Genomic DNA, 27,393 nt, shown 5'->3' on the forward strand with positions numbered 1-27,393 from the left:
TGAAGGTTACACTTTGCTGCTTTACATCAGTGACGTTCCTGTTGATGGCATCAGTTCCCAAAGTGCTGGCGTTCAGGGAAGGCTGCAGGAAACGCCGACGTTTGTCCTCTGGCAGAGCTGGGCAGGAAGAGGGAGCAGGGAAGCGTTGCTGGTGGAAATAATCAGCGTGAGCCATCCATTAACGTGAATCACCAGCTAGGTGTGTCAATTCCTTTCTTCCAGGTCTCGGTAGTCAAATTAATCTGTTTTACCAATTAAGTGAGAAACGCAGAACGTTCCTCGTTTTGAGAGAGCTTCTGTATGTCTGGGTGAGAGGCCTGGCTGAGGTGGCAGCAGTTGCTCTGTGTCTCAGCTGGAGCAGGACTGCACCAGGAGCTCGCACACAACCACACACTTGTTCAGGAGCAAACACTGGCCCTGGTTTTCTTCCACAAACAGTTAAGAGAAGCTAAAGCTGGTACAGCGTTGCCTTGAAATAACAGGGTCAGATTCTTCCACCTCCTCACGCCCGGATCGAGCAGCACTCGTGGTGGGTTGGCACGAACTGTCTGCACACAGCTATTATATGATGCAGCATCAGACTGACTGCTTGCTACTTTGCTGCTTGGCTGCACTGTGCAGACAGAGGCCTTTCAACTTACTGAACCCTGGGAAGGACTGAAATTGATGCAAATTTGTGACAAAGAGGAAAGATATTCCTGCTTCTCCCCCATCAGGACACGAAGGCCTGGAGACATCCCATCCAATCTCTGTTCCAGAGTAAATGGGCCAACACTGCAGTGCTGTGATGTTGGCAAATATCCACATATCCGAGTATCCACCAGCCTTGGTGGGTTTTTTCCAGCTCATGTGCTGTGGGAGCAGCCCACTTACCTGCAGTTTTATGGCCCAGCTGAGATGCTCTCTGCGAGTTGTGGAACTTGCACAAGAGAGCATAATGAGGCTTCAGCTGCTTGGCCTGCAAAGGGAGAGCAATGCAGCTGCATGAGAAGGTAGACAGAGCTTTAAAAATGCCCAATCAAGCAAATTATATAAGTTATAATATACCAGAGTTTGTTGTATCTCAGAGAGCAAAATCACACCCTGTGGATATAGCTGCCTCCAAATCTAATGTCGTAATTGTCTTCCCTGGAAAGCCAAGCATGTCCCTGGAAATGCATTCCCCTCCTTCCTCCAAGCAGCCGTGCAATGGGTACCCGCTTGCTCTGAGCCCACCTCCTCCAGGCTACAGAAGCACACGCTTTCATAACCCAGCACACCCCAATACAGGACCCAGCACATGCCCGGAGTCGTGTTGACACAAAAGTCATGCAGAATTCAGTACTCGTATTGATAGAGTCTGCAGCAAAGCTCTGCTGTTCCATCGTACCTTTGATCTGAATATTTTCCAGCAGACATTAATCATCAGAAGGTAAACATCATTTACGCTGTGCAGGGAGGTGAACCCAGGCAGGCACGCAAGAAGGAGGAAAGTGTTTGCTGTAGGTTTTCACAAAGAAGCCAGGAACGCAGACCACGAAGGCCACATAGGCTACAAATAGTTTTTATACGTGTATAGTCTATCTCTCTATCAGAGCCAGCCCTTTCTTTCTCATCCTCTGTGTATTTATTTGATGAAGACCAACTCAGCACCACCAGCTCTGTGTTTGCACTTTGCTCCCTCGTCCCCACATCCAACTCATGCATGGCTGAGCAGAATGGATGCACATCAGGCTTTCCCTGCCATGAGATTTTCTTTTCCTCCGGTCCGTCAGCACAGGGAAGTGGGAAATAAAGGATGCATGCCGCTACATTTCATTTCAGCTGCTCTATTTGAACCACTTCGACCTGCAAACAAATCCTGGTCCAGCTCCAGCTGGTCAGATGTCTGCAGCACGTCGTGCAGCTTCTCTCTCACAGAGCAAGGCTGATGTCTATGAACCTGCACACGTGTGTGCTTCGACTCCTTCCCTACAGCATGCAGCGTAAAATTCACTTTCTCATCAGTTTTCTGAAGCTTTATATATGTATATATATACACACACACACTGAAATTCTTTTTTTTGTGCAAACTGAGGGCAGAATGGGAGCTCTGTATTTACTGCCAGCATTAAGCAGTGCCTTCTTAAATTGCTCTGCCTTATGTGCTGTGCGCAGAACAGGCACAGCTTGCAGGCAGTTTCATCCCTTGCTCTCTTCAGACTGAGAATCCGGCAGCCCTGTGCACTGAGGGCGCTCTGAGGTGGTGTTTACACGGCTCTGGGAGGACAACGCCTTGTTTACATTCCCCACAGTGCTTCCAGTTCCCTCCGTGACTGCAGCGGGCTCCTGAAGTGCAGCAGCGATTCCCCTCAGCTCCCTCCGAGGCCTCCTCTGCCCCACTTTCCTCTCCGCTTCCATGTCAAGGGCATCTGCAGCCGGCCTGCTGTGCGAGGAGCTCCGATGGCACCTGAGAGAAGATGCAGCCCTGCTGTAAGGGATAGCAACGGACACCAATTGCGATTTGGTTAATTAAAAGGGTCTGGACAGACGCAAAGGCAACAATTAATTGCCTCCTTGCGAGCGCTCCGACCACAGCTAAAGAAATTAATGGGCTGTGAGATGGAGACAAATCGTTACAGCTAATGGTCGATGTGCCATTTACAGTGAGGTGTGTGGGGAATCCCTCGGCCTTCCACGCCGGGCCTGATGTGAGAGGGCCCTTCTGTGCCATCACCACAACGGGGATTACCTGCGGGCCGCACAGCCGAGCTGTCAGCGCAGGTCCGTTCATTGCCATGAGTAGAGCTCCCAGCGCTCGGCTCTGAGCTGCACTTTAAGTCGCAGGGAGGGACCCAGAGGGCCTGGAGCCCTTCACAGCCCGGCCTGCAGGCGCTGCCAGCCGCGCAGGGCCGAGCCGCACCGAGGCAGCGCTCTGCCGATGCTGCCACCCGCTGGCTCGTCACGCAGATCCACGTTTCTCCCTCACAAATAACGGTGCTGCCGCGGGAGCTGCACGGAGCGCTCCCAGCCGGCTGGGATTGCTTCAGGGCCTGACGCAGCTCGCAGCCGGCCGTGCCCTTCCTGCTGACGGCCCCAGGGCGGCGGTCAGCGCTCCTCCGTGACTACAACTCCCAGCAGCCCTCGCGCGGCACCCCGCTCCCGCCCCCCCCCTCTTCGCCGATTGGCCGATCCCTCCCGAAGCGCTCTCCCCTCTCCCGTTGGCTTGGCGAGCTGTCAATCACGGGGCGGTGTCGCTCGGGAGGGCAGGCCGGGGGAAGTATTCCCGAACTCGACTTACGCCGTTTGCGTGGCGCCGAGATCGCTGCGGGTGCCCGGGAGGCGGTGGCGCAGTTAGCGTGGCGCATGCGCAGAGCGGCGCGGGGCGAGCGGCTGCGGGGGGTGCTGCTGAGCCCCGGACAGCTGAGGGGGTAAACAGGGCACGGGCCGGGGGGGCACGGCCAGGGCTGCGCTTCAGAGCCCTCCCCGAGCCTCCCCGCGCCCGGGGCGCAGCGCCTGCCGCCTGCGGGGCCCCTCGGGCTGCCCCCTGCGTTCGGCCCCGCTCAGCGGGGGATGGAGCCTCACAACTTGCAGCGCCCGCTAGGCCCGCGGCCGGGAGGCCTGACAGGTAACGGGCCCGGCCCTGCCCCCTCCCTCAGCGTTATCCGCCCCCCGCGCCCCTCTCCTGTCAGTGACCTCCCCCGCCCCCCCCCCCGGTATCGCTCTGTGCTGTCATCAGCCGCTCCCCAGCCAGGCCCCGCTCCCTGCCCTCAGCCCCCAGCTCTTGGCCTACACCCAGGCCCCGCCCCCACCCCTCTGTCCCACGGCCCTGGCCCCGTTCCCCCTCCCCCCCCCCCCCCCACAGGAGGCATTTCCCCCCTCCCCCCCGCTGTGCGCTTCTGCCCTCCCCTCTCCCTCGCCGAGGTGAGAACTTTCTCCTGCCCCACTGCTCTGCTCCCCAAAGGAAGGGGCTGTGGGGCGGCCTTCACCCCACTGCTGCTTCCCTTCCCCGTGGCCTGGCTCCAGCTGCTCCTGTGCTGCCTTGCACCATCCCTTCAGCGCTGTGCGTGGCAGGAGGGAGGGCAGAGGGCTGCTGTCGATCTGCCCACCCTGCAGTGCAACTCCAAGTTTGCCTGGCGCCGCTCTCCCCTCCTGGTCCATCGGGTCTCAGCTCTTACCTGTGCTCCTCTGCAAGCAGCTCCTCTGCTGCTGGCTGTGTGCAGTGCTATCTGTCCTGGGGAGCGACCGCTGCTCCCAGCAGCACCTTCAGCTGGAGCAAAACCTTCCTTTTACTCGTTGTCTGCTGTCGCCTCCTCTCGTTCCTCTAGGTTTGCTAATAAATCTGTATACATACGTTCTAATTTGACCCACGGCCTCTCGGGAAGTCATGGTATAGAGGAAGTAAGTTGTGAGTCTGAAGAAGCCTGCTGGGTCATGGGATTGGGTTCCAGGTGGTGTTTGGATGCGTGAAGGAATTTATGGATGCTAAAGGGGAGGGTCATAGGAATCTTCCTTTGGGATGAATCACGTATCCGCAAAGCCTCGTCGTGCACAAAGTGCTGCTTTTTTTGATGACCTTGAGCATGAAGACTGAAAAACTTGGGCGCATCCAGACAGTTAGGAAGCAGATTGCTCGTTAAGCCCGCTGCTTGGTGGAGATGCTGCGTTGCTGCTGGTTTCAGAAGGGCAGCAGTCGTGTGGTTTGGATTTGGAAGCATAACTTGTCTGTGTCGCTGCGTTGCTGCGGGTGTGAGTGAGGTAGGGCTGTTTGGGGGGTGCTGTGAAAGGAAAATGCATTCAAGCAAAAGAACAGCCCCTCAAATTCAGGCTGCGTTGGGACCATTCAATAGTAAAACAGCTGAATTGTTTGCATTGTGAACGTTGATACTTTGTTCCTAGACTCTGAGCAAGCCTGTCAGGAAAATTAGAAGAGCCAGCTGGGGAAAGTGAGAGAATCTGGTAAGCCTCCCCTCCCCGCACCGGAGCAGTCTTTGAAAGAGCACTTTTCCAGGAGCTTAAAGAGCTCTGAAGTTGCTGTCAGTGTAAATACAGCCCAGCAGATCTTGGGACCACAGCCTGCAGAAATCTGGGGCTTGTTAATTTTTGACTGCAGATTTTAAAGGCCAAGTGTTGCGAAAGTTTGGGGATGGGTTTTTTTTTTTGTCCTCTGGAGCTTTGCATGGCCGGAGCAGGAGAGTCAGACAAATGGACTGCAGCTCAACACAGGTGGGACAGAGCTGTTTGTGCTTCGGTTTGAGAAAAGGCTGTTGGGTGGATGAGGTGGCAGCTGTAAGTGGGGCATCCCAGGTGGGTTTGGCACAGTGAGGGTGAGGGAAGGTCGCCTCTGGGGTTGGGCATGGAGGCACTCTTGAAAGGTGATGGTAAAATGTGCTCCAGCAGTTATCTGATACAGGACCAGGGAGGGTTGTACTGATCTCTTAGGCGCAGGAAAGTGAAGCTGCTCGTGTGCTCATCACTGGTAGCAACAGCGCAGATTTATCCTCACTTGTTCCTTGTCACTGGACCTTGATCCCCTCTTTTCATGAGTTGTTTTTAATGGTCAAATGCTAGAAAGCTTGTGTTGGCATCTCAGGTGTATTGGATGCGCTCAGCCAGTGCATGGCCTTGGTAACAGCATGTTTAAAGTCAGTTTTGCATTGGATATGTTGTTTAAAACTGTCTTATTCCACTTTGTCAACCGGAGGGCCGATTTCATCCATGACTTTGTTGACCTTTATCTCTTAAGAACTAAAGTTGAGACGTGTCGATCTCACGTTGAGACCTGCTGAGCAATGCTGGGATGCTCCGCATCACAGCTATAACCCTGAAAACATTGCAAGAGATACCAAACTGCAGAGCATTGCTGTGCTCTGTCAGAAAATGCATGCTTCAGAATTCCAGAACGTGCACAACGCTGTGGCAGAACTGACTATTGGAGAGCAAGGGAATCTGTCTTCAGGGGCAGTGGTGTTTGGGGTGTGCTGATGCTCATTATCTTCCTCTGACCACACTGCTCGTACAGTCAAAGAGTAGACAAGCAGCACACTGGTGGTTTTGCTGTAAGCTTTTCAGCAGCAGATGGACTTCTTGGTGTGGGCTCTGTGTGTGTGTGCTGTGTGCAGAGCACAGAGGAGCTGTGCCTTGCTTTGCTTTGTGCATCCTTTGGGTCACTTGATGAACTTCCATCATGTTGAGTAGAACTTCCATGTGTTGAGTAGAAAGGAGTTGTTTAGCTCTAGCCATGCTAGCTTCTAAGAGATGTGCTAAAAGTGCTCCCAGGGCTATGGAAAGAACTTCAGAGAGCTTTAGGTGTTTGTCACTGGGGAGGTGACCGCCTGCTTTGCTCCTTGGTCTGCTGCGTGTCCAGAGATCCATAGGAAACTGAGCTGTGCTTTGAGAGGAGGGGCTGCTCAGACTGCCTGCTGTGATTTAATAGCACTAAGATGGGTGGAAAGCTTCCAGCGAGGTTGAGGCACTGGGATCTACTGGAATATTGTGCCTCCCATCTCTTTATGCTGTGCTTTGTGCTGCTGATGGATCATTCACCTCTCTGGAAAGAGTTATCTCACTGTCAGCCCCTGGTCACAGGGTCCTGCTGAAGAGCACTGTGGAAGTGCAGTGTGTGGCTGCTGTGTACCATGGGTTGTGTGGAGGAGGAGGGGAGCTCGGATGAGATGTTGGGCCTTGCACAGCAGCTACCCATGTCCTGTGCTCCAGGGGGATGGGAGGTCGCTACCCTGTTGTCTGCAGGTGGAGGAAGCCCTGTGCATCCCGGAGGGTCGATGTGAGGCCGGTCGGTGGGGACCCAGGCTGGGAGGAGGGCGGGTGGAGACCTGCTGGAAAGGTGTCTGGGGAAAACAGAGGTGAGAGATTGCAGATAGCGCTCATCCCTGCAGCCTGCCTGGGTGTGGAGCTGCTTTTTGAGTTGGCAGTCCCCTTCTGCTTGCAGAACTTAGCAGGAAAGGATCTGGAAACCACGTTCTGCCAGTAGTCTCCAGCAGCGTAGCTTGTTCAGCATGGCTGGCGAGGTTGTGGCAAGCTGGCCTTGTGCATGAGAATCTGCTGTCCTGGTTTCCCATTCAACCTCTGTGCTGCAAGCAGCAGGATCCACCTGCCCTGCAGACAAAGTACTGTGCTCCAGGCTCTGCCTTGGCTCTGGCTGTGTGAGAGAGGGAGCCCTGCTTGTTTGCTGCTGCTGTTGTCCCCTTGTAGGCTTGGTCTCCGTGAACAGGCAGAACAAAACCAATTCTAAGCCTGCATGGCAAGCTAGAGAGCAGGTATCAAAATCTGACAGCTCAGTCATCCCACTACAAGGATCGGTGTGAAATATTGATGAGGAAATGCACTCACAGTGGTGCCTCTTGCTATTAAGCCCAAGAGTGGAGCAACTATTACTTAACATGGGAGTGAATAATGCTAAGGATGCTTAAAACATGAGGTCTCTTCCTGTGTGCGTGCGCCAGCCTTGCTGGTGCTGCTTCTGGAGTATGGGAAGCGTGGATTAAATACACGTGTGATGGCAGATTGGACAGACACGTGGCAGCTGGTGATCAGGGGCAGTTGCAGGCTGGCTGGGGGGTTCTTGGGGAGCCCTGGTTGAGTGCCCCTCGCTCAGCAGGTGATGGCATTCAGCAGAAGCTCAGCTCATTGCAGCAGTACACAACAGGGCTTAATGCAACCACGAGAGCTGCTTGCTGCCTGCAGGGCCGGTCTGCAAACAGCTCTGCCTTTTTCAACGTGGTATTTGGGAGCTCTAAAAACACTGCTTAGGGGTCTGCCATGAGAAGATCCGGCCCTTGCTTTGCTCGTGTGGCATTCCTTTGCTGTCTGTGGGTTCAGTGATGCTCCTGCAGGGTCGCAGGGCTGTTTGTCACCGCAATTCTGCGAAACAGTCTCGTTTCAGTGAATCAGCATTTGCTTGTTCAAGAGCATTTTTGGCTTGTTCTGCTTGCGAGCGCTCGTTGAAAGAGAATTCAGAGCCCTTGGCTTATGTAGGGCGAAACGGTGTTTGAATACGTGGGGGTGGTTTTCTTTTTTCTCTCTCTCTTTGTTTTTTGAAGGGAACTGTAGGAATATCCGAACGTGTGCTGTGTGCATGGGGTGAGTGGCATCATGTCTTGGAGGCTGGGGGGCACTGTGCTGGGGGGCCTCCCCATAGCGAGGCTGTGACAATTGCTCTGCAGTTGAAACGTTTTCTGGCACGTGTAGCTCACGGTGTGTGGGGTTTCGGTGCTCAGTGCGTTACGTGCGGGGCTCCAAGTGTGTGGAAACCTCCAATTTCTCCTGGCAATGCCATTTAAAAAGATATCACCCCTTTTCTGTTGCTCGTGCGATGGGGTGTTCTGGTGGTTGTGTCACCTGACGATGAGCTGTTAGGATTTCTAAGGAGCACTTGTTTGATTATTTACAACAGAATAGTTGCTGTGATGGAGTAGAGCAAATAAGAGAGGAGAGGTTGCCAGAAATGTCAGTGCTTTGTGTGCTCGTGGTGTAATGAGAGGAGTGAAATCGGACAGAAGTGGGAGAGGCTGTGAAACAGCACTAGTGTGGACACATAGGGTCTTTGCAGGTGTAGTAGTGTGGCTTTTCTAGGCTGGAGTTGTGCTCATTCTGAGTTTGTTTGCAGTCCGGAGAGGGGACTCCTGAATTGGGTGTTCTTCAGCCCTGTGTTGCTTCTCCCCATCCTTGAGGCTGTTTCTTCAACAGCCTGTGTACAGAACACTGACGTTCTTGGCCACGGCTGGTTTTGGGGAGGGCAAGAAAGTGCTTGATACTGTCTGTTGTTGTATATGAGTGACCTGATACATTTGTCTGCCTGTCTTTATTCCCTCCCTGTTTTGTTCTGCAGGTAATTAAATGCCCATAGTGTGGATCTTGGCTCTGTTGGCATGCTCGGCTGCACAGCGGCTCTTCCAGTAGCTTCTCCTTGTCCACCCCATTGCAAGAGGATGGCGAAAGCAAACATAACTCGAGACATCATCCACAGGCAGATCAAGGTGTGTGTGAGCTGTGTTCCTTGCGTTGGGTGCAGAGCGCTCAGCAGTCAGCGCTGTTGCTGGGTTGTGAAGCACCCGTGTTGCCTTCACCTCTGAAGGGATCTCTGCTACTTGCATATTGATAAGCTGCATAAGAAGCTTAACAGAACAAATGTACAAGGCCTGTCATCCTCCTTAATGAGGCGCTGGGGCACAGTATGGCATAACAAGGATACGGTTCTTCTCCCTAGAAGGAGCACGCCAAACTGGCTCAACATCAGCAGATCATTTCCTTTAGAGTGCAGCACTGAAGAGAGAGACCTGGCTACTTGTGTTTGGGCAACACAAAGGACCCTTAGCTAGCTTCCCTCATGAGTTTTTTGCCTACTTCTTTGTGTTCTTTTTGTGTGATCTTGCCATCAAAGGTATTTTCTGACTGTAGTAAGGCTAATGATCTCTCTCTCTATCTCTGTCTCCCTTGCTTGCTGCCTTTCTTTTTCTTTAAAGAAGTGGTGTGTTTGCTTCCTTTGTGTAGGGAAAAAACTTCAGCTGTGGTCAGATCAGTCATCTGCTGGCTGCATTAGTGAAATGTCTCCTGACGTGAAAGGACCAGCTACAGCAGACACAATAGGCAATTATTGCTTAGACTGGGAGGCCTTAAAGCGTTTGCAGCTTTTCTGGTAATCAGCATTCATGAAAATGGACTGCTGGGGACCAGAACGAGGCACCGGGAGCTTGCATCCCCCACTTCACTGTGCAGTTTGGTACCAAACGTTGCATGATAAACCTGTAATTTAATCCACATGCATAGATATGTTTTGCTGCCTAACGAGGAAGGGATGGTTCTGTGGTTAGAGCGTTAGCCTGGGACTTCTTCACACCGACTGCTCTGCAAGACTTTCACGTGTGACCTTGAGAAGGCTGCTAAGTCTGACAGTTCCTTGTGGAAAAAGCAATATCCGACTGCATAGAGCTCACAAAGCTCCTGAGGTTGCAATAGCAAGGCAATTAGAACTGCAGCACCTCACACTGGACCTGGGAGTGTTTTGGGAGTGCTATCCTTAAAAACATGTCCAGGGGTTTGAAGTTTGCCATGGAAGTTACTCCAAAGCCCATGTGAAGTTTGTTTATCTGTTTGTTTCCAATATCCTTATGCCAATGTCCTTTCTGGGGCAGTGAGTGGAGTTCATTATTAACAGTGATCTGCAGAGCTGCCGTGGATCACACTCGTTCTTTGTGTCCGCTCTACAACTGCTAAAGTGTTCCCAGCACCATAAGTACACACTTTGACATGGGTGTTGTCACCTGTAGGTGGTGATAACTAAGGCTTAGATCATCTTCACCTGACTGCAGTATGTCATGGAGGGGACTGAGGCTGGGTCGGGTGCTGGGAGGGAGGCTCTCCTCAGATGTTAGGCGTTCCATCCAAAATATGACTTGTGTTCCCTTTTCTTCACGCCTGCCTCTGCGGTTGGCCTTCTTTCATTGAAGCCATCTGCTAACGCATCTGTGAACTCTGGGAGATCACAGGGGAAACCACTGTCCTGCTTTTCTTCACCTTCATTTGTACTGACGCAGTTCTGTGGCAGCTGTTCTCTTCCCAGTAGAACAGGCCGTGCTGTGGTGCTGCAGCTATGTGCTCCTGCCCCATTTCTGATGAGATAAGGCATCTCAGATGCTGTCTGGTTACATTCCCCAGTACATTTCCCATTGGTGGTGGTAGACTTGATGAGCAGTGAGGACGACGTGGAACTGCTGAAGTTACAAGGGCTTGATTCAGGTTGCAGAGTGATGTTTTGTGCTTCAGGACAGATCCCGTGTGACGACAGACTTCTCAGCAACAATAATCCAGTGCTGAGTACTCAGGAGTCCATTGGTTTTGGAATGGTTGCCAAGGATTTGAGATGGGCAACCTCTTTATCTTCTATTTCTGGCTTAAAGCGTTCAGCTTTGTCTTGGTGTGGGCACCTTCAGTCTTCATCTTGGCTGCCCAGCTGGAGCCTGGCAATTAAGTAGACATCATTTCAAACCACTCCGGGAGCAAGGATTACAAACGACCTGCCTGGTGATGTGAGCCATGTCTTCCTACAACAGGCCACGTTGTGGACACCCCAATACCTGGCAGAGTCCCAACTTGATTTGTCCTGTTCTTGAATCTTTTCTCATCAGTGAAAAATAAAAACGGTTGTTTTGCTTGCTGTAATCAGAGTAACACTCCTTTGCTTTGTGCAGGAGAGGGGTGCGCTGGGCTTTGAGCGGCACTACCACGTCACCGATCCGTTCATTCGACGCCTGGGCCTAGAAGCAGAGCTGCAGGTAAGTGGGCAGCATTCAGAGAGCAAATAGAGCTACTTGTTCAATTTATTAGAGACAGCACAGCATGCTGGAGTGTGTGGAATTCTCTCTTGTATGAGAGAGGGATGCTGACTGCTTAGTCCCTTAAACTGTATTAAAACCAGGAATAGCTCTGTAAGATCTTGTGTGAGCTTTCTGCATTACCTAACGCATCTCCAAGGGCCTTTAGCTAGTGTGCATCAGCTAACCCCAGCAGCAGTGTATGGAGTGGGCAACTGTCAGCTGCTCAAGGTATTCAGCTGTAACGCTGAGACGTAGCACTGTCTAAAGAATGAGTGTACAGCCTGACACAAATCTTAGAGTTGTCTTGATTTGGGGGAGGAAAGAATTCTTCAGTCTCCCTTTTCAACCACAGCTTCGATATCAAATGCTGCTCAGTGCTCTCTGAGTCTTTCCTGTTGCAGTTGTGGGCTAATTTGGCTGAAGATGTATGATGCAGTCACCCAGCAGCAAGGTGTTTCTAAAAGAGTTATCAAAAGTGCATTTTCCTTGCAATCCCAGAGAACCTGTACGTGTAATTTGTCAGCCTAGCCAAGGGCTGTTGTCACAAAGTCACCTTTCTGTGCATACAGCAGGGTATCATCAGTAGCCTCTGAGACTGAACTGCCATTATATTCAATGCTATGTTGTTGTTTCTTTAGTTTCATTTTGCCTTTTCTGTTCCAGCTGCCTGTAGTAAGTCTGTCTTTTCCAGAGGTGCTCATGTGGGTGTTCTTTAGCAGGGGTGGAATAAAAAGCTGCGTGTACTGGAAGAAGTTGTGTATTGTCTTAGAGCAGCTCTGAAGTTTGTGTAATTCTGTCTTCCCTTCTTCTGCTCAGGGTCACTCTGGATGTGTCAACTGTCTAGAATGGAACGAGAAAGGAGAGTAAGTTATGTGATATGTTTTGGGGGATCAATAAACTGAGAGCCCCAGTTCTCCCAAGAGCTGGATGTAGGTCATGTCATCATAAGCATCTGCTTCCCATTCCTGGTAAAGTGGGTGAAGGCTCAGACTCCAAGTTTGGATCTGTAGCAGAGCTCACACATCAAAGAAGCTGAATTTTGTTAACTATATCTGTACGTTATTGGAAGTGTCCCTTTAGTCTGGGAAATGGTCAGACTAAAATGGGGAGATTGAAGCCTGCTTCTCTTCTCTTAAGTGGTATTATGGATTATAATGGATCTTTAGGATTTGCCCAGCTGGTGAGGAGTGACATTTCCCTACCCCCTTCACTATGCTGTTAAAGGCTGCTGCTGGGAGCAGATACATCAGGAAAGCAGGCAGAGCATTCGCCCCTCCCTGCACTGTTAGAGCAATACTAAGCATTTCAGTTAACTGAGTGAAATAAAGAGTATCTGCATGAGAAATAACTGGATGGAAGGAAGAGCCTATATTTCCTGACATGCCTCTTATAAAACCCAAGCCTGCTGTCTGATAGTCTTCAAAATTATTTACCAGTGGAAATTTCATGTACTTGTGAGAGCTGTGGCTCCAAGGAAATAAGTTTAAAACAGCTGAGGTTGCAGATGTCAGATTTTTCTGCTCCAACAGAAGATAGATGTAGAAGGCAAAATAGACGTACAAATGCCTTGTAATATTGCTGCCACACCCTGTGCTTAAAAAGCAGTCTATGAGTCACTAAGTGAGCCCTGCCTTGGGACTGCCTGGGCAATTCAAAGCCTGGGGATGAATAGCTTGGCTTGAGTTTGGGCGTGCTGCAGGAGCACTTAATGCAGCCAGGCTGATAATGAAAATGAAGGTCCTGTGTTTTGTTGTTGACCAAATGCTCCTGGTGTTTCTACTGTGAAATCTGAACCTGTGGTGAGCTGGGTCAAGATGCTAAATGAAGATTAAAAAAAACCAACCTTGCTTTATTTTCCATGGAATTGGTATTTGGCTGGTTTAGTTTCCTGAGCTGGCTGGTATGTGGGGAGCATAAAGAGAACGTAGCTGTGAAAAGAGGGAGGAAGAGGGGTTTCTCAGCCCTGAGTTGACTTAATGACTGCCTGTGCTCGAACCAGTCTTAGGAACTGATCACAGCTCAGAAGAATATGGAATGCACCCTTCTCTTCTCTTTCTTTTAGCTTGTTGGCCTCTGGCTCAGATGACCAGCATACCATTGTCTGGGATCCTCTGCACCACAAGAAACTCCTTTCTATGCACACAGGACATACTGCAAACATCTTTTCTGTCAAGGTATGTGATAAGGAGGGCTAGGTGGGTAAGAGAACGGGCAACCGAAGGAGCAAGAGTAGCACTTCAAAAGCTGCTGGGAAGCATTTTAATGCAAGCAATCCATTCCCCTGTCCCCAGTCATTTAATAATTCTAACGTGAGGAAAAATGGCATTACATCTATTAGCTGTGCTTCTTAATTTATGCTCTTATTTCACGCAGCTCCTGAATGGCTCCTTATCCGTGTAAAGTCAGAGGGAATGGTTGTAGCTAATCAGGAGCTAAAGATACGTGATGAAGAAACCATTTTGTGTGTTACTGTCAGTGGAGACTCCTGAAAGTGCATAGCAGTGTATGTGGAATACAGTTTGAATGTCACATCTGTCTTCCCCAGTTCTTGCCGCATTCGGGGGATCGGATCCTCATCACGGGAGCTGCAGATTCCAAGGTGCACGTCCATGACTTGACTGTCAAGGAGACCATCCACATGTTTGGAGATCACACCAACAGAGTTAAGCGGATTGCCACAGCTCCCATGTGGCCCAACACCTTCTGGAGTGCAGCAGAAGATGGGCTAATCAGGTACAGAACTCATTCTGCCCTGAAATGAAATGGATAATAATCCATTGCAGTATGTACTAGGCATAAATTGAAAGACAGGCAGTCTCAATACTATAAGCTCCAGCTCATCTCTCTTTCCTGAAACTGAAAGGAATCATCCTGAAATGTAGGTGCATTTGATAAATATGCTGCCCAGCTGATCTGTTTCCTTCCTCTAAAAGTGAGCCCAAGGAAGGAATAGCTGTATCAAATGGAAAGGAGGAAGGCAGATAACACCACTGTGATGATTTGAGTGGCCTTCAGTTTGGTCACCATAGAAAGCTACACTCCTCTTCCTGCTGTTGCCGTTCTCTGGTGATATGGATCGCCTGACCCTCTCCTCCCTTTGCAGGCAGTATGATCTACGAGAGAACAGCAAGCGTTCAGAAGTCCTCATAGACCTGACCGAGTACTGTGGGCAGCTGGTGGAAGCCAAATGCCTCACAGTCAACCCCCAAGATAACAACTACTTAGCAGTAGGGGCAAGTGGACCCTTTGTGCGGCTCTATGACATACGCATGATCCACAACCACAGGTAACAGCTGCTGGCCTTTGTGGTCCTTCTTGGCAGACTTGAGTGGTACAGAAATCTGTGCAAGGCATTGGTGGGGAAGAGGAGTTGCAGTGATCTGCCACTCAGTAGTGTCACTGTGCTGTTTTACTCAGTCTCTTCTATCACCCAGAGTCTTTTTCATCCGAGCAAGTACGTGGGGTGGTGTGAGGCAGGTCTGTGATTGCACAAGTGTGAGGGCTTCTGCTTATGTATGAACAGAAAGTGTCAGCGGGGCTCAGGCTTCCAGCTTGAGCGCTGTGATTGTAAGATTTGTCTTCTTTCTGGCTAGAAAAAGCATGAAGCAGTGTCCTTCAGCTGGAGTGCACACGTTCTGCGACCGGCAGAAGCCTCTCCCGGATGGCGCAGCGCAGTACTACGTGGCAGGTATTGGGACCTGTACTGGGGGAGGCTGATGGGGCTTTAGATTCATGCCTGACTTCTACCCATCACACGAGAAACCACTGCTTGAGAGAGTGCTTCTCTAATAGAGGGGTGTTCTACAGAAGTGTAGATTATTTTGCTTCTGTGCTGTGCATTCTTGCTTGTGCTACCGGCCTGCTTACCCTGACTTGGCAGTGATGTGTGTTGGTGAGCTGGCCTTCCTCTCTGTCTAGCATAAACGTCTTCAATGTCTTTTTGTCAGTTTTATTGCAAAGTCAAGGACTGGATAACCTGAGGAGTCTAGACATCCTTCTGGAACTGGTTCCAGCAAGGGTGCTATTTAAAATCTTCCTGGCACAGAAGTGGCTTGTCTTCATTCTGCAGCTGAGGAGTCAGGAATGCATTGTCTGGGCAGTGTAGAAGGCATTCTTCTCCAGTGCTCATTGTTTATGATTTTTCCCCAAAATGTCTGTAGGTGGTGGTTGTTTTTTTATTAATATCTTAGACCAACACGTCCAGCAGACCAGTGTTGACAGCCTTGCTTCTGATGAGTCCCACTAGAGGATTTCATAGGTCCCCTGAATTGGTCATGCAACACATCTGCTGTCTGAAGCAAAAGAACCCTTGTGTGAGCTGAATATTTAGGAGCCTTGGTCTGATTGTGCTAAGAGCTTTATTAAGGAGACCTGATTGGACAGTCAGAAATGGAGGTGTTTGTTCACGGCCGGCCACAAATTGCAGAAGCTAAATCCTTAGTGAATCCATAAAACCAGGATGTGCTGGGGTCTGCAGACTTCACTTAGCAAGCTAGCTGTCATCTGGTCTTCTCTATTTCATGGAAATAGCCTTGCAGAAATAGCACGTGCAGCACATGAAAAGGCAGCTCCATACATCTGAGCGTTTGGGTTACTGGTGGAAGGATTCAGCAGGCAGTGGTAGGAAATGGAAGATCACTTGGTGCACGTGCTTTATGCTCTTGCTCTTCTAAAAACCTCTTGTAAAAGCACGGGGATGGTGTAGGCCAAAGACAACAGTTCTGAGTTGCTCTAATCCTGCGGACCTCTTCCCTCCACAGGACACCTTCCAGTGAAGCTTCCAGACTACAACAACCGGCTGAGGGTTCTTGTGGCTACGTATGTCACCTTCAGTCCTGATGGCACTGAGCTCTTAGTCAACATGGGAGGGGAGCAGGTAAGAAGTGGGCAAGAGTTTGGCAGGAAGCTTCACATACAGTTGTGTTTGTTGGGTTGCCACTGACCCAAGCTCTAGTGGACTGCTTCTTACCTGCCAGTATGTGTTTGATTTGTTTATGATCACTGTGTTAATTAAATGGTTAAAATATCTTCTTGGAGTTTGAACTTTTTGAATGGATTGGTTTGAACCTTACGAGGAAGACAAGGCTCCTGTTTCTCAGTGGTATCCTTTATAAAACCAGTCCTGGAATGCAACAAGACACTGGTACTGCCATTATTTTACGTGCACATGTCTATAAACAAGATAGAAGATGGGAAATATAACTGCCACCAATGTGGAACCATCTAGCTTTGTTTTATTTCTGTCCCTTGAGCATGCGTGTATCACTGACTTTCTGTTGTCAACTTCTTTCTCCTTTTCTTAGGTCTATTTGTTTGATCTCACATACAAACAGCGGCCATACACTTTCCTCCTCCCAAAGAAATGCCATACTTCAGGGGGTAAGTGTGATGCTGTCATGAATTAAGTGGAAGGCAGAGTGAAACCATGTACTACACAACTCTTTTCAGGGCGCAGCCCCCATCTGGGCAGGCAGGAAGGAGAGGAAGTAGGGCATGGCTGTTGCTGGGCTATGGCTGCACTGCAGCTCATAGTTTGAGTTCTAAAACTCTTACACATGGTGACAGAATTCTCTGAAAATTCTGTGTGTCTTGAGGGGAGAAATGAGCTGTTGAGAATTGTTTGCGTGTGTGAACTGAGAACGCTTAAAGTTGTACCTAAAGGATAAAGCAGACTTTGTAGAGTGATTGAAGTCTTAGTGCCTTGCCTTTAACTAAGGGGGAAAAACTTTTTATGTAGACAGGCATAAAAAAAATGGTGCAATGTTTTTATTTTATTTTATATAAAATGTGGAATGCAGCTGTTATCCCTTTAAGCACCCATTAGGAAGGAGACAGAGCAATCTCTTTTCTGGTCTAAGAATCTGGCCTGGCATTAATCTCCCTCCTGCTGGTAAGCTAGTTGATTCAAAAAGCCATTTACTTGACAAATAAGTAAATCCAAGAGCCTTTTTATTCCTGGCCCTGCTTCTTACAGGGCCTGTTCATACACAGATCCTGCAGGCACTGTGCTGTGAACGTTTAGTGCTCTGTCCCTGGGGCAGAGGCCGACTCTCTCTTATCAGGGAGTGTTCCCTGTCCAGCTCTGCTCTCAGAGTTCAGTCTGTGTACTCAGCTCGCCTTGGGCCTTAATTTAGCACTCACATCCTGGTAGCAAATAGATGCCCTGCCTGCTGTTCTTCTGTCCTGAATGCCTGCGGGTGATCTGTACTGTGGTATCTGGTGAGGTCATGCTTTACATGGCAGGAAAAAGTTTGAACAGGTTTGTAGTGGTACAGTTTCAGCAAATGCTCCACCCTTCTGGGTACAGAAAGTTCAGGCAAGGACTGAAAAGGCAGCACCTGTACTTCATGTGCATGCACGTCTCTGCACACTGAAAGCACTGAGCTGTTCAGCTGAGCAGTTGGACCGTGTCCTCAGTTTCCCAGCCTCTGAAGTGGCTGCAGGAGCACTCCCAGCTGCAACACGGATTCCAGTGCATAAAACTTGAATATTTTCTATAGAAATGGAAAGTGATCTGGCTGCGTGACCCCCAGAGGGTTGCTTCAGCTTGAAGGTGTTCCCTGAGCAGTAGGGTGAGGAGAGAAAGAAAGAAGTGTCTGGAACTCCCCCACTAGACTTCTCCAGTAGTTCCATTCATCCTCTTTGTTCTATTTCTGTTGAGATTTTGTGGTAAATATAGGAAGACAAATCAAATCCAAGCAGCTGGAAGACAGGGGTGTGCGGAACTGTGCAGTCTGTTTCGTTCTGCTCTGAATGGTGCTGTGGCATTGGTTCAGCTGTGCTGTAAAATACAACTCCAGAGTTTCAGGGATTAGTCTGTATAATCCACATCGATGCATAGCACGTTTGTATCTCTTTTTTTCCTAACCTTTAGAAGTGCAGAATGGAAAAACCTCTACCAATGGAGTGTCGAATGGCATCCATCTCCACAGCAATGGCTTCCGCCTGTCAGAAGGAAGAGCACATGTGAGGTAAGGCAATAGATGTACTTAAATGAAAACATGAGGCTTTGGTCATGTCCTCTTCCTTTCTGCAGGGTTAGGTGCTGCTAAAGAAGGTGTGAAGTGCAAACCCTCTTGCTATGTTGACTTGATTGTCAGGTGGTCTCTGTCTTGGGGGCTGTATTTGCTTCTGGTGTATGGGCAGTGAACAGGAGTCAAATCAGACTGTAGCATCCTAGGAGATGCATGGTCTATTAGAATTCATCACCTCTTCTGAAGTATTACTGCAGACAAAACTAAAAAATGCCTTTTTGAGCCTGAAAGCAAGGTGTTCTTAGTTGTCCTGAGCGATTTTACTTCCTGACTGACAGGAGCTGTGGTCAGATACATGGGAGAGGCTGTCAGGCTGAAAGAGCTTTGCTTCTCTTGGCTGGTTCTTCTTTTTTGGCACCAACTTGCTGCAAACTGGAGCTGACAATGGCTTTACAATAATGGCTGTGGTGTTTTCACTCTTGCAGTTCTGCATGTGAGCTAGCAAGAGATGGAGCATTCCTTCTTCTTATCGTCCCTGCTGGGTTTTTTTTCCCCTTAAGAGCAAAGTGCAGTTGGGATGAAGCGGAAGCAGACATACAGCACATCTTGCTGACTGGTTTTCCTCCAGCAGATGAGATGTGGTTAAAAGTCAAGACACAGTTGCTTGATACCATATATGGGTTGTCTAGGTTCTACCAAAGTCACTTTGTTGAATGTTTTCAGCTTGCTTCCTCTAGATGGCCCCTCCACTACGGCAGCAGAGATGCTCTTTTTGGTTTGCTGAGCATGGGCCTTGTGCAGCCTTGTGATCTCAGATGCTTGGTTTCCTTTTGAATTTGCAATCTGTTATACACTGCTGAAGGAAGTTTGGATATGTGTGTGTATGTATATATAGTCAAAGCAAAGATGTGTCTGTGAAGTCTGAATGAGAGACTTGAAATACCCACTGTTAAATTTTGAGTATATTTCTTTATATGAAGAAAAACTGGAAACTGTCAAATGATGGCCAAAACAAAGCCTTTCTTCCTAAGTTCAGGTTATTTGGGTGCTGGGTCTCTGACACTTCCAGAGCGAGGTAATGCTTGCTGGCACCTGCTAAGCTAGAACAAAACACTGCAGATATTTAAGTGGGACAGAGTGTTAGCAAGTGAGACTTACCTGCACTACTTTCCTCCTTTCCTTTCAGTCCCCAGGTGGAGTTGCCTCCATATCTGGAGAGAATCAAGCAGCAAGCCAACGAGGCCTTTGCTTGCCAGTTGTGGACTCAGGCCATCCAGCTGTACAGCAAAGCAGTTCAGAAAGCCCCCAACAATGCTATGCTCTATGGAAACAGAGCTGCTGCCTACATGAAGCGCAAGTGGTAAGTAAGCAGAGCTGTGTGGGACATGGAATATCAGAGCTTAGTGCTGCAGGCAGTGCTGGTGTTTGACTTCCAAGTACCACAAATGCCATGCTGTCTGCTGGGAAGCACCAGGCTTCCTTATGCCTTATGGTTGTTGGATCCAGCCTTAAGTTTGTTGCTTCTGGCACAGAACAAGGGGATTGTACAGCAACATGTGCTGGAGAAATGGTGGCCACAGATACTGTACAGGTAAGCACACCTGGTAGTAGCTCATCATTTTGCCCCCTGGTATGATGAGTAACGTTCTGTTCCTTTCCTGTTTGAAAGGAAACCAAAAATCCACTTCTGAACATCAGCATTCTGAATGTCTCACAGGGTGCTGGTGTTTCTTTTGATAGCTCTGTTCTGTGTTAGTATGTCTGTAAACTTGCTCTCAAAAGATGAGATAATGGCGACTTTATATTATAATGTGTCATGATATCAGATTGTTGTTGGACTGCCCGGGGTTGCTTTGGTTGCTGCTTGACCCAGGAATTGGAGACACTGGTGGTGGTTCATATGTTACCCCAGCTAACCCATGTTCCTCTCAGCTGGACGCAGACCTCTCTGAGGGATTAGGCAAGGTGGCAACTGGTGCCTCAGAGTCTGGGAGAGGTTCTGTCTTGATTGTTGTAAAACACACTGTTAGCCTCTGCAGTGGGTAATGTCCTTTCTGACCAATGGCCAGAGCTGCATCTGCAAGGTACAGCTGAGTTATTTTAATATCTGTCCCTGTAAGCAGAGTAAGACTGAGTAGTGTGTCTTGCTATTAACATACTTAAAGTAACTGAGGTCCTTCATCTACATTTGCTTTATGAGGAGGAAGTCCCTGACTTGAATTTTCCCATCTTCTTGCCAAGATAAAGAGCAGCCAGCAGTTGTTGTGACTGTTGGTAACTGGCCTGCTGGCTGGTTTGCAGTAGCAGAGATTTGGGATATGCCTCAAAAAGACCTCCATGTTCTTAGGGAGAACAACAATAGGTTGGAATTAAGGGATGGAAGACAGAAGCTTAGTGCTGATCTCAGTGAATGCTGTTTTTCTCAGAGGCATCTTTTTTCCCAAAGTTTGTTGGCAGATCTGAACCTTTCTGCTTGTCAGCTAGTGCTTGCTACAGTTTTCAGTAGCAGGGTGATGTGAAAATGTATTCACAAAGGGTTTCTGTGGTGTGCAGTGATTGGAATGCAAATAGTGCTGAGCTGATACCTTCTCAGGTGCAGAGGATGTGTTTTTCTGCTAGGAGCAGCTACTAGTAAATGGCAGATGAAGGCTGGGATGTCACTGAGGAGAAGAGTGAAGTAGTTGGACTGTGACCCACATTGAACAACCCTGAATCTCTAAGGTGTCTGTCATGTTCAGGGCAGGAACAGCCATAGGGCCGCCCTGCAGATCGCTGCAGCTCTTGCTTTTATCTCATTCTGAGTAGCAGAGAGATCCAGGAAAAGGAAGCTCTGACTTCCTAACCTTCCATTGCTCACCTTCCTTAAGATACTCTGCAGCACTTCCAAGACTGTCCTTCAAAAGCCTGCTCAGAAGAGCCAGCTGCATTACTCTCCAGGTTGCTTTCAGCAGTTTCTTGGGATGTCTGTGGCTGTAGTTCAGTTTGAGGGGTTTCTGAGGGTGGTAAAGCAGTGAATGGCCCCAGCAGCTCTGCAAATGTGAGATACCTGTCGTCTCAATGGGTAAACTCCATTCCCTCTTCATTAGAATAAAAGCAGTGTGATGCTGTGCATTCGGTCTCCTGGCTTCACACGCAGCACTGCAAAGGTAGATTCAGACCTCAAGAAGTTTTTTCTGCTCTGCTGCAGATTTTATGGACAAGGTGCTTCACCTTTGGTACTGTACATGTGAACTGTAATCGGTGACCAATACCCACCTAGATATCTCAGCCTTTATTAATCCGAATTGAGAACCAGCATGCAAGGCTTATCATGTCTCTCCTGTTTCCAGAGCACAAGCAGAGGCACCTGTATTCCTACCACCAGGGAATTTTGGGAAATCAGGCATGGGCACAGACATAAAAATTTTGTTACAATACCAATCTGCTGCAATGCTTATTTCCCATACTTCATGTTTTTTCCCCATAAAAGTGGGAAAAGGCTGCTGCTTTAGATCCGTACCCACCAGGACTGTGAAGCATGTTGGTTCTTTATTTCCTCCCCAGGGACTGTGAGTGGCTGTGGGCAGGCAAATGTGCTGCCACGCTGAGCGTCCACAAAGGGGCACGCGTGAGCTGCTGTGCTCCGAGCAGCCCCGCTCACCATGCAGGAGAGACCTTGCCTCTGCTTGGCCAGAGGGCTTGTTGTGCATCCTCCATCTTCAAAGGACTTCCCTAAATGTGTTGTATCAGTGAGCTCTGTTCTGCCGGATTTAAAATGGCAGGTCAAGGCTTGCCAGGCTTGCCTGTGTGGTCACTTGCAGGGCTGCCTGTATACGCATGGAGGTGCATTCAGGAAGCTGGCCTCGGTCAGATGGTGCCCCTGGGGCACAGCAAATGCCATTAACATGTGTGCTTGTGGTGTGTCTGCTTACAGAGAGTGCTGGAAACAGCGAGCTTAGGAGTGAAGCGAGGGCTGGGAGGTGGCAGTGGAGAATGTATGCTGTTTCTACCTGGGCTATCTAATCTGCCCTTCCATTTTCTTCAGGGATGGGGACCATTATGACGCTTTAAGGGACTGCCTGAAGGCCATATCCTTGAATCCATGCCACCTGAAGGCCCATTTCCGTCTTGCTCGCTGTCTCTTTGAACTCAAGTACGTGGCAGAAGCACTGGAGTGTCTGGATGACTTTAAAGGGAAGTTCCCAGAACAAGCACACAGCAGTGCCTGCGATGCATTAGACAGAGACATCAACGCAGCCCTCTTCTCCAAGAGTGATAATGGTGAGTGCTGCTGTTCCATGGGGTTCTTCAAGGTTACTGTAAAACCTAATGAATTGACAAGGAGTTTTCTTCACCTGCCTCTATGAAGTAGAGCTCCAAGTTTTGAGAGATGCTTACTGTGCACAAGAACTGCTTGTTTTTTTTTCCTTGCATCTGGTCCTGGTTTGTTCTTAAGCGAGAGGATGGTGCACAGTAGCCTTTTGTGTCTAGGAGATAATATGGAAGGAAGCTTGTGCTCTAAGCCCTTCTCCCTGATGAAATTGTCGAGCTGTTCCAAGATGCTTTCTGTTGTGCAAAACGTGTTCCTCTCCAAATTGTGATAAGGGAAATCTGTTCTTCTTCCAGCTGAGGACAAGAAAGGGGGTGGCCCCATCCGGCTGAGAGCCACAGGCCGCAAGGATTCCATCTCTGAGGATGAGATGGTGCTGAGGGAGCGCAGCTACGACTACAAATTCCGATACTGTGGCCACTGTAACACTACTACAGACATCAAAGAGGCCAATTTCTTTGGCAGGTATGTTGGCAGAGCATAATAGGGATGCAGGACAAGTGTACGAGCAGCAGCAGAATGTTCTCGTCCGTCGGATAAAGCCTCATGCCAGGCCTGAGTGACTGTTCATAAAGTGGCACTGGCCCTGGTTTGCAGGGTTGAGAAAGATGACAAGCTCTCACCCTTGTGTGGCTGCACGAATAATGGGTACGGTAGCAGATCCACAGAGGACTCAGTTGGGCTAGTGTTTCAGAAAAGCCATTCTAGGTTTGAAAACATGAATCCTGGGGATGGAGGGAACCAACACAGAAAACTTTATCTGGATCCGTAGGCATCAGGGTAGCAGCCTACTGATTATAGAAGCCGACTGTGATTCTCATGTTTGCTAGAGACTAGCTTTGGCTCTGAGCTGTGATCTCCAGTCTCTGCTCCTTTTGCCCTAGCAATGCACAGTACATAGTCAGTGGGTCAGATGATGGCTCCTTCTTCATCTGGGAGAAAGAAACCACCAACCTCGTTAGAGTGCTGCAGGGAGACGAGTCGATTGTGAATTGTCTCCAGCCTCATCCCAGTTACTGCTTCCTGGCCACCAGTGGCATTGACCCCGTTGTACGACTGTGGAATCCCCGGCCAGAGGTAAGAGCTGTAGGAAAAGACTGTCTTGGTGACGTGAGAGGTAACACAGACCTCATCTTTCTTACCGGGATCTCTTGACGGTTGCAGCAGCTGTAGCAGCCCCTCTTTGGTCCTATCCCTGCCTTGCTGAGTTCTCTCCTTTCTTGTCTTGCAGAGTGAAACCCTTAATGGCCGTGTGGTCGTAGACATGGAAGGTGCTTCCCAAGCTAACCAGAGACGAATGAATGCGGACCCGCTGGAGGTGATGTTGCTGAACATGGGGTACCGGATTACAGGACTGACCAGTGGTGGGGCTGGAGGCTCAGATGATGAAGACAGCTCAGAGGGGCAAGTCCAGTGCCGGCCCAGCTAAAACAGAACTGCCTCTCCTTCCTCTAATTGTCTGGCTGAAGGGGAACCTAGTTTCCTTGGTCCTGAACTTTCTCTGATGAATGACTGCACTGTATCGCACTATGCACAGAGTAGGACAAACTGGCAGGGGCAGGAGCGGCCGTCTCCTTAAACCATTACCACCACCTCCTCCTTCTCCCATCAGGCTGCTGAGCAGCATGGCAGTGCAGTCTGGGGTTTGCCTTTAGTGGAACTTAGTCCCAGCAGGGATCTTTGAGTTGTCCGTAAGCAGTGTAAGCTGGTGACTTTCTCCAGAGCTGCTGTATGACCTGATACAGAGCAGTGTTGCCTGCATTCATGCATTTGTAGAAGGGATGTTAAATTCCTGAATAAAATGCAAACCTAGGGCAGGGGTTGTGGAATGAATTTACTGCAGTGATCTTGGTCTTGCAAGCCTGACTCTGCTCTTGTGCTACCAGCCTGTCTAGAGGCCCCTGGTTTAGGGTTGTTGGCCACGAAGCACCTGTTTTGTCCCTTAATGTCTGTCTTCTGGCTTCCATCTCTAACATGTTGCCATCATACGTGGCTGTGTTGTATTGAGGACTGGATATCGCCTATCTTGTCCCTGGGCATCCATCTTAGTTGATGAATCGGTGAGGGCAGCTCAGCAGGGCAGGATGTGTTTGCCCAGCTCTGATACTTTCTTCTGTGGTCTGCGAACCTGTGGAGAAAGGTGACAGTAATGGGAGCAGTTCTGATCAGAGGCCCAGGACTTGTGCAGCTAAAGCTGCTGAGGAAAGGGGCTGGTAACAGCACTATTGCAGAGCTTCTCTCTCTATTGCCTGAAACGTGTGTAGCTGTATTCACCTTCTACTCTTTGTCACCAGTGTTGGAGCTGAGAACGTTGCCACCACGTACGTGTTGCACCCAATGTTCTGAGCTTTTAGACAGCAGCGTGTCTGTGCAGTTGGCTGCTCTGTCTTGGCCAAGGTGGGCCCTCTCTGCCTCGCTGGTGTAACATCTGATGGATTAGTGGTCCTCTCAGGAAAACCTCCTTCCTCTTCCCATTCTCCACACGCTGGCTCTGGCTGCAAGGCCAGGAGTACGCCTAGAAATGCAGCACTGTATTTCCATTCCTTACCTTCTCACGTAACACACAGCTCTGTTTTCCCCTCTTGCAGTTGCCAAACACTAAATATCAAATAGATCTTACACAGCTGTGCTACAACCAAATCTGAAAAGGTTGGTTTTTTTCTAGGACTATCAACTAAGACCAAAGAGCCCCTGGAGATCTTAACTGCTCTGCGCTGTCTTGTGTCTCTTTCTGCTGAAGGTCTGAACATGCTAGCCTTGGTCCCAGGGGTGAGATGTGTGTCTGGGAGTATGTGAGCATGTATGTGTGCTGCATTAGGGCTGTTCTTCCATGTGGTGCAATCCCTGGTCTTCCTGTTCCTGCTGTGGAAGGATGAGAGGCCTCCCTTTCCTCCTCTGGCTGCTTCTGGCTGCCAGGCGTTGATGAGAGAGACTGCACACTGCTGACTGATCAAGGTAACTGGCTTTTTCTCCCTTCCAGAACCGTCTTTATGAGATGAGTGAGCCTTGTGCAGGAGGGAAGGAGGTCACAGTCTCGTAGCTGGCAGCATCTCTCAAAGGATGCTTGCTGTTCCCTGCAGAGAGATACCCCCCCTCCCCAGTCTCTCCTTGCAGTCGCAGTGAAGCTAACTGGGATCTGATCTCTACCCTCAGACAAAGATGTCCATCTGCTCTGTCATGTGTGGCCGAAGCAGAACCTTAGCAAGCCCTGGTCTTGTGGGAGCGTGCTCCTTGCCACCAGGAAACAACTGGCTGCCCTCGTACTCTGCTGAGCTGGGATGGCAGACTTCTGTTTTCAGTTCGATCAGGCTCACCCTCCATCTTCTCTTGCTGAAGCAGAGCTCTCCTGGGACGGATGGTCACAGCCACTTGGCTGCTGAGGGCACTTCTGCTTGTTTTCATGCAGTACCAGTGCAGTAGATGCGACTTGTTACTCAGTTTACCTGTTTGGCTACATCCGTGGCTCCCCCACCCCAGGTGTGCCCCGGCACTCAGTGCTTTTCAAAACCCAGGGGCAGCAGAAAATCCTTCTCACTCGAGTGTCTTTTTGATGTGGTCTGGCCTTTTCTTTTTTGCTTAAGGCTTTCCTACTAGATGCATCCCCCCGCCCCATCCAAACTTTTTTCTTTCAGCTTTCGGTAGGCAATGTCTACAGACCTGATTTTTAAACAGAGACCGAGAAGGAAAGCTCTGAAAAGAACAGACCTGTCCCTCCCCATTCACCTTTTGCTGTGGCATCTATTTTTCGTTGTTTTTACCTTTGTGAGACAGTGCAGCTCTTTTAACCTGCCAGTTGCAGTGTGAGAGCTATAAGATTCCCTGCCTCTGCAGTGGATTGCTTTTTCTTAATGGCTGCTTTGATTAAAAAGATAAATAATAATGGGAGAGAAGGGGAGAGAAAAATCTTTCTGCCTCTAGCCCCTTTCCCCCTTGTTGCAGGCAGATCGCCTGCTTTGTCGCTTGTTAATGAGGAATTTGTATTTATTGGTGAAGGAAAAAACATGCTGGGGAAGTAGGGAGAAGATGTTGCTTTATTGACCTCTGCTGTTTACTTCGACCCCCTCTTTGGGAAAGCTTCTTCCTGCTCTTTCTGGTTAACTCTTTCTAGCCTGGGATATACAGGGATGCCTCCTTTATTTTTGTATTCTAGCAATGGACTCTCTGTAAGGAGACTCTAGGATTCTCTTAGTGTTGCAATGACCATTATTTGTAGCCTTTTCGAGTACTAAAGATGATCATCTCGTAAACTTTGCCCCTGCAGTTGTAGAGGTAACACACAAGCCTTACTGCCCTCGTTAGAAGGAGCAGAAAACTTGTTTCTCTGGTCCCTGGAAGAGAAAGGGTTAAGCAATTAAACAGTTCTTTGTTCTAGTTCTTTCTTGGTGTCATTTTGTTGGGGTAGGGGGGTTGTTCTGGCTCTGTTCCACCTTTCTGCTCTGTGGAGGTGGACAGGGGTGGGCGGAGGGTGGCCTGGTTGGGCTGGATCCTGTCTGTTCTGGTGGAGAATAAAACTCCCTGCAAACTCATTTGGGAAGGGGGCTGGGGAGCCTGAAACGTGGGTAGCTGCTGTGTGAGTGCTGGTGTTAGCTCACCCAGGTGTGGGGACTCAGGTCTGCCTGCGAGTGAGGGCCAACGCTGTGCTGGGAGCAGTCTCCCTCTGGCTTGGTTTAGAACTAAAGCTGTGAATGTTGGGGTGAGGGTGAGAGGGGCTGCCTGGAGCTTGCTGGGGAAGGAGAAGTGATGCACACATCTTAGAGAAAGATGAATGGTCATGTAAAGGAGTTGTTTTCTCAGAGTCATATCAGGGTAGAGGAATAGT

At 49.4% G+C, this 27,393-nt stretch overlaps 1 protein-coding gene and 1 long non-coding RNA gene across 10 annotated transcripts; one reads left to right on the forward strand and one right to left on the reverse strand.

Moving 5' to 3' along the window:
* LOC107055012 lies at positions 1–3,723 on the reverse strand. Of its 6 annotated transcripts, none has more exons than XR_005841697.2 (3): positions 3,260–3,723; positions 2,711–2,942; positions 1–2,428 (listed from the first exon to the last, which is right to left on the reverse strand). It is a non-coding gene; the product is annotated as an uncharacterized LOC107055012 (long non-coding RNA). The 6 variants fall into 6 exon arrangements; XR_005841695.2 differs by lacking the exon at positions 3,260–3,723 and having other exon boundaries at positions 1–958; positions 1,370–2,428; positions 2,711–3,068; XR_005841698.2 differs by lacking the exon at positions 3,260–3,723 and having other exon boundaries at positions 1–958; positions 1,048–2,428; positions 2,711–3,068.
* Positions 3,331–26,945, forward strand: WDTC1 (WD and tetratricopeptide repeats 1). 4 transcript variants are annotated; one of them, XM_046903658.1, is made up of 17 exons: positions 3,331–3,586; positions 4,858–4,917; positions 8,807–8,954; positions 11,166–11,249; positions 12,108–12,154; positions 13,354–13,465; positions 13,837–14,024; positions 14,395–14,577; positions 14,885–14,979; positions 16,052–16,167; positions 16,595–16,670; positions 18,166–18,262; positions 19,452–19,625; positions 22,290–22,525; positions 22,871–23,039; positions 23,459–23,651; positions 23,806–26,945. In XM_046903658.1, the coding sequence occupies exons 3-17, from the start codon at positions 8,847–8,849 to the stop codon at positions 24,001–24,003; spliced, it is 2,076 nt and encodes a 691-aa protein (XP_046759614.1). In that variant the 5' UTR covers positions 3,331–3,586; positions 4,858–4,917; positions 8,807–8,846; the 3' UTR covers positions 24,004–26,945. The 4 variants fall into 4 exon arrangements, with proteins under 4 accessions (XP_046759614.1, XP_417728.2, XP_046759616.1 ...); XM_417728.8 differs by lacking the exon at positions 4,858–4,917; XM_046903660.1 differs by lacking the exons at positions 3,331–3,586; positions 4,858–4,917 and adding an exon at positions 3,860–3,882.
* The last annotated feature ends 448 nt before the right edge of the window (positions 26,946–27,393 follow it).

Source organism: Gallus gallus, chromosome 23 (genome assembly GCF_016699485.2).
Source record: "Gallus gallus isolate bGalGal1 chromosome 23, bGalGal1.mat.broiler.GRCg7b, whole genome shotgun sequence".
NCBI classification, from domain to species: Eukaryota; Metazoa; Chordata; class Aves; order Galliformes; family Phasianidae; genus Gallus; species Gallus gallus.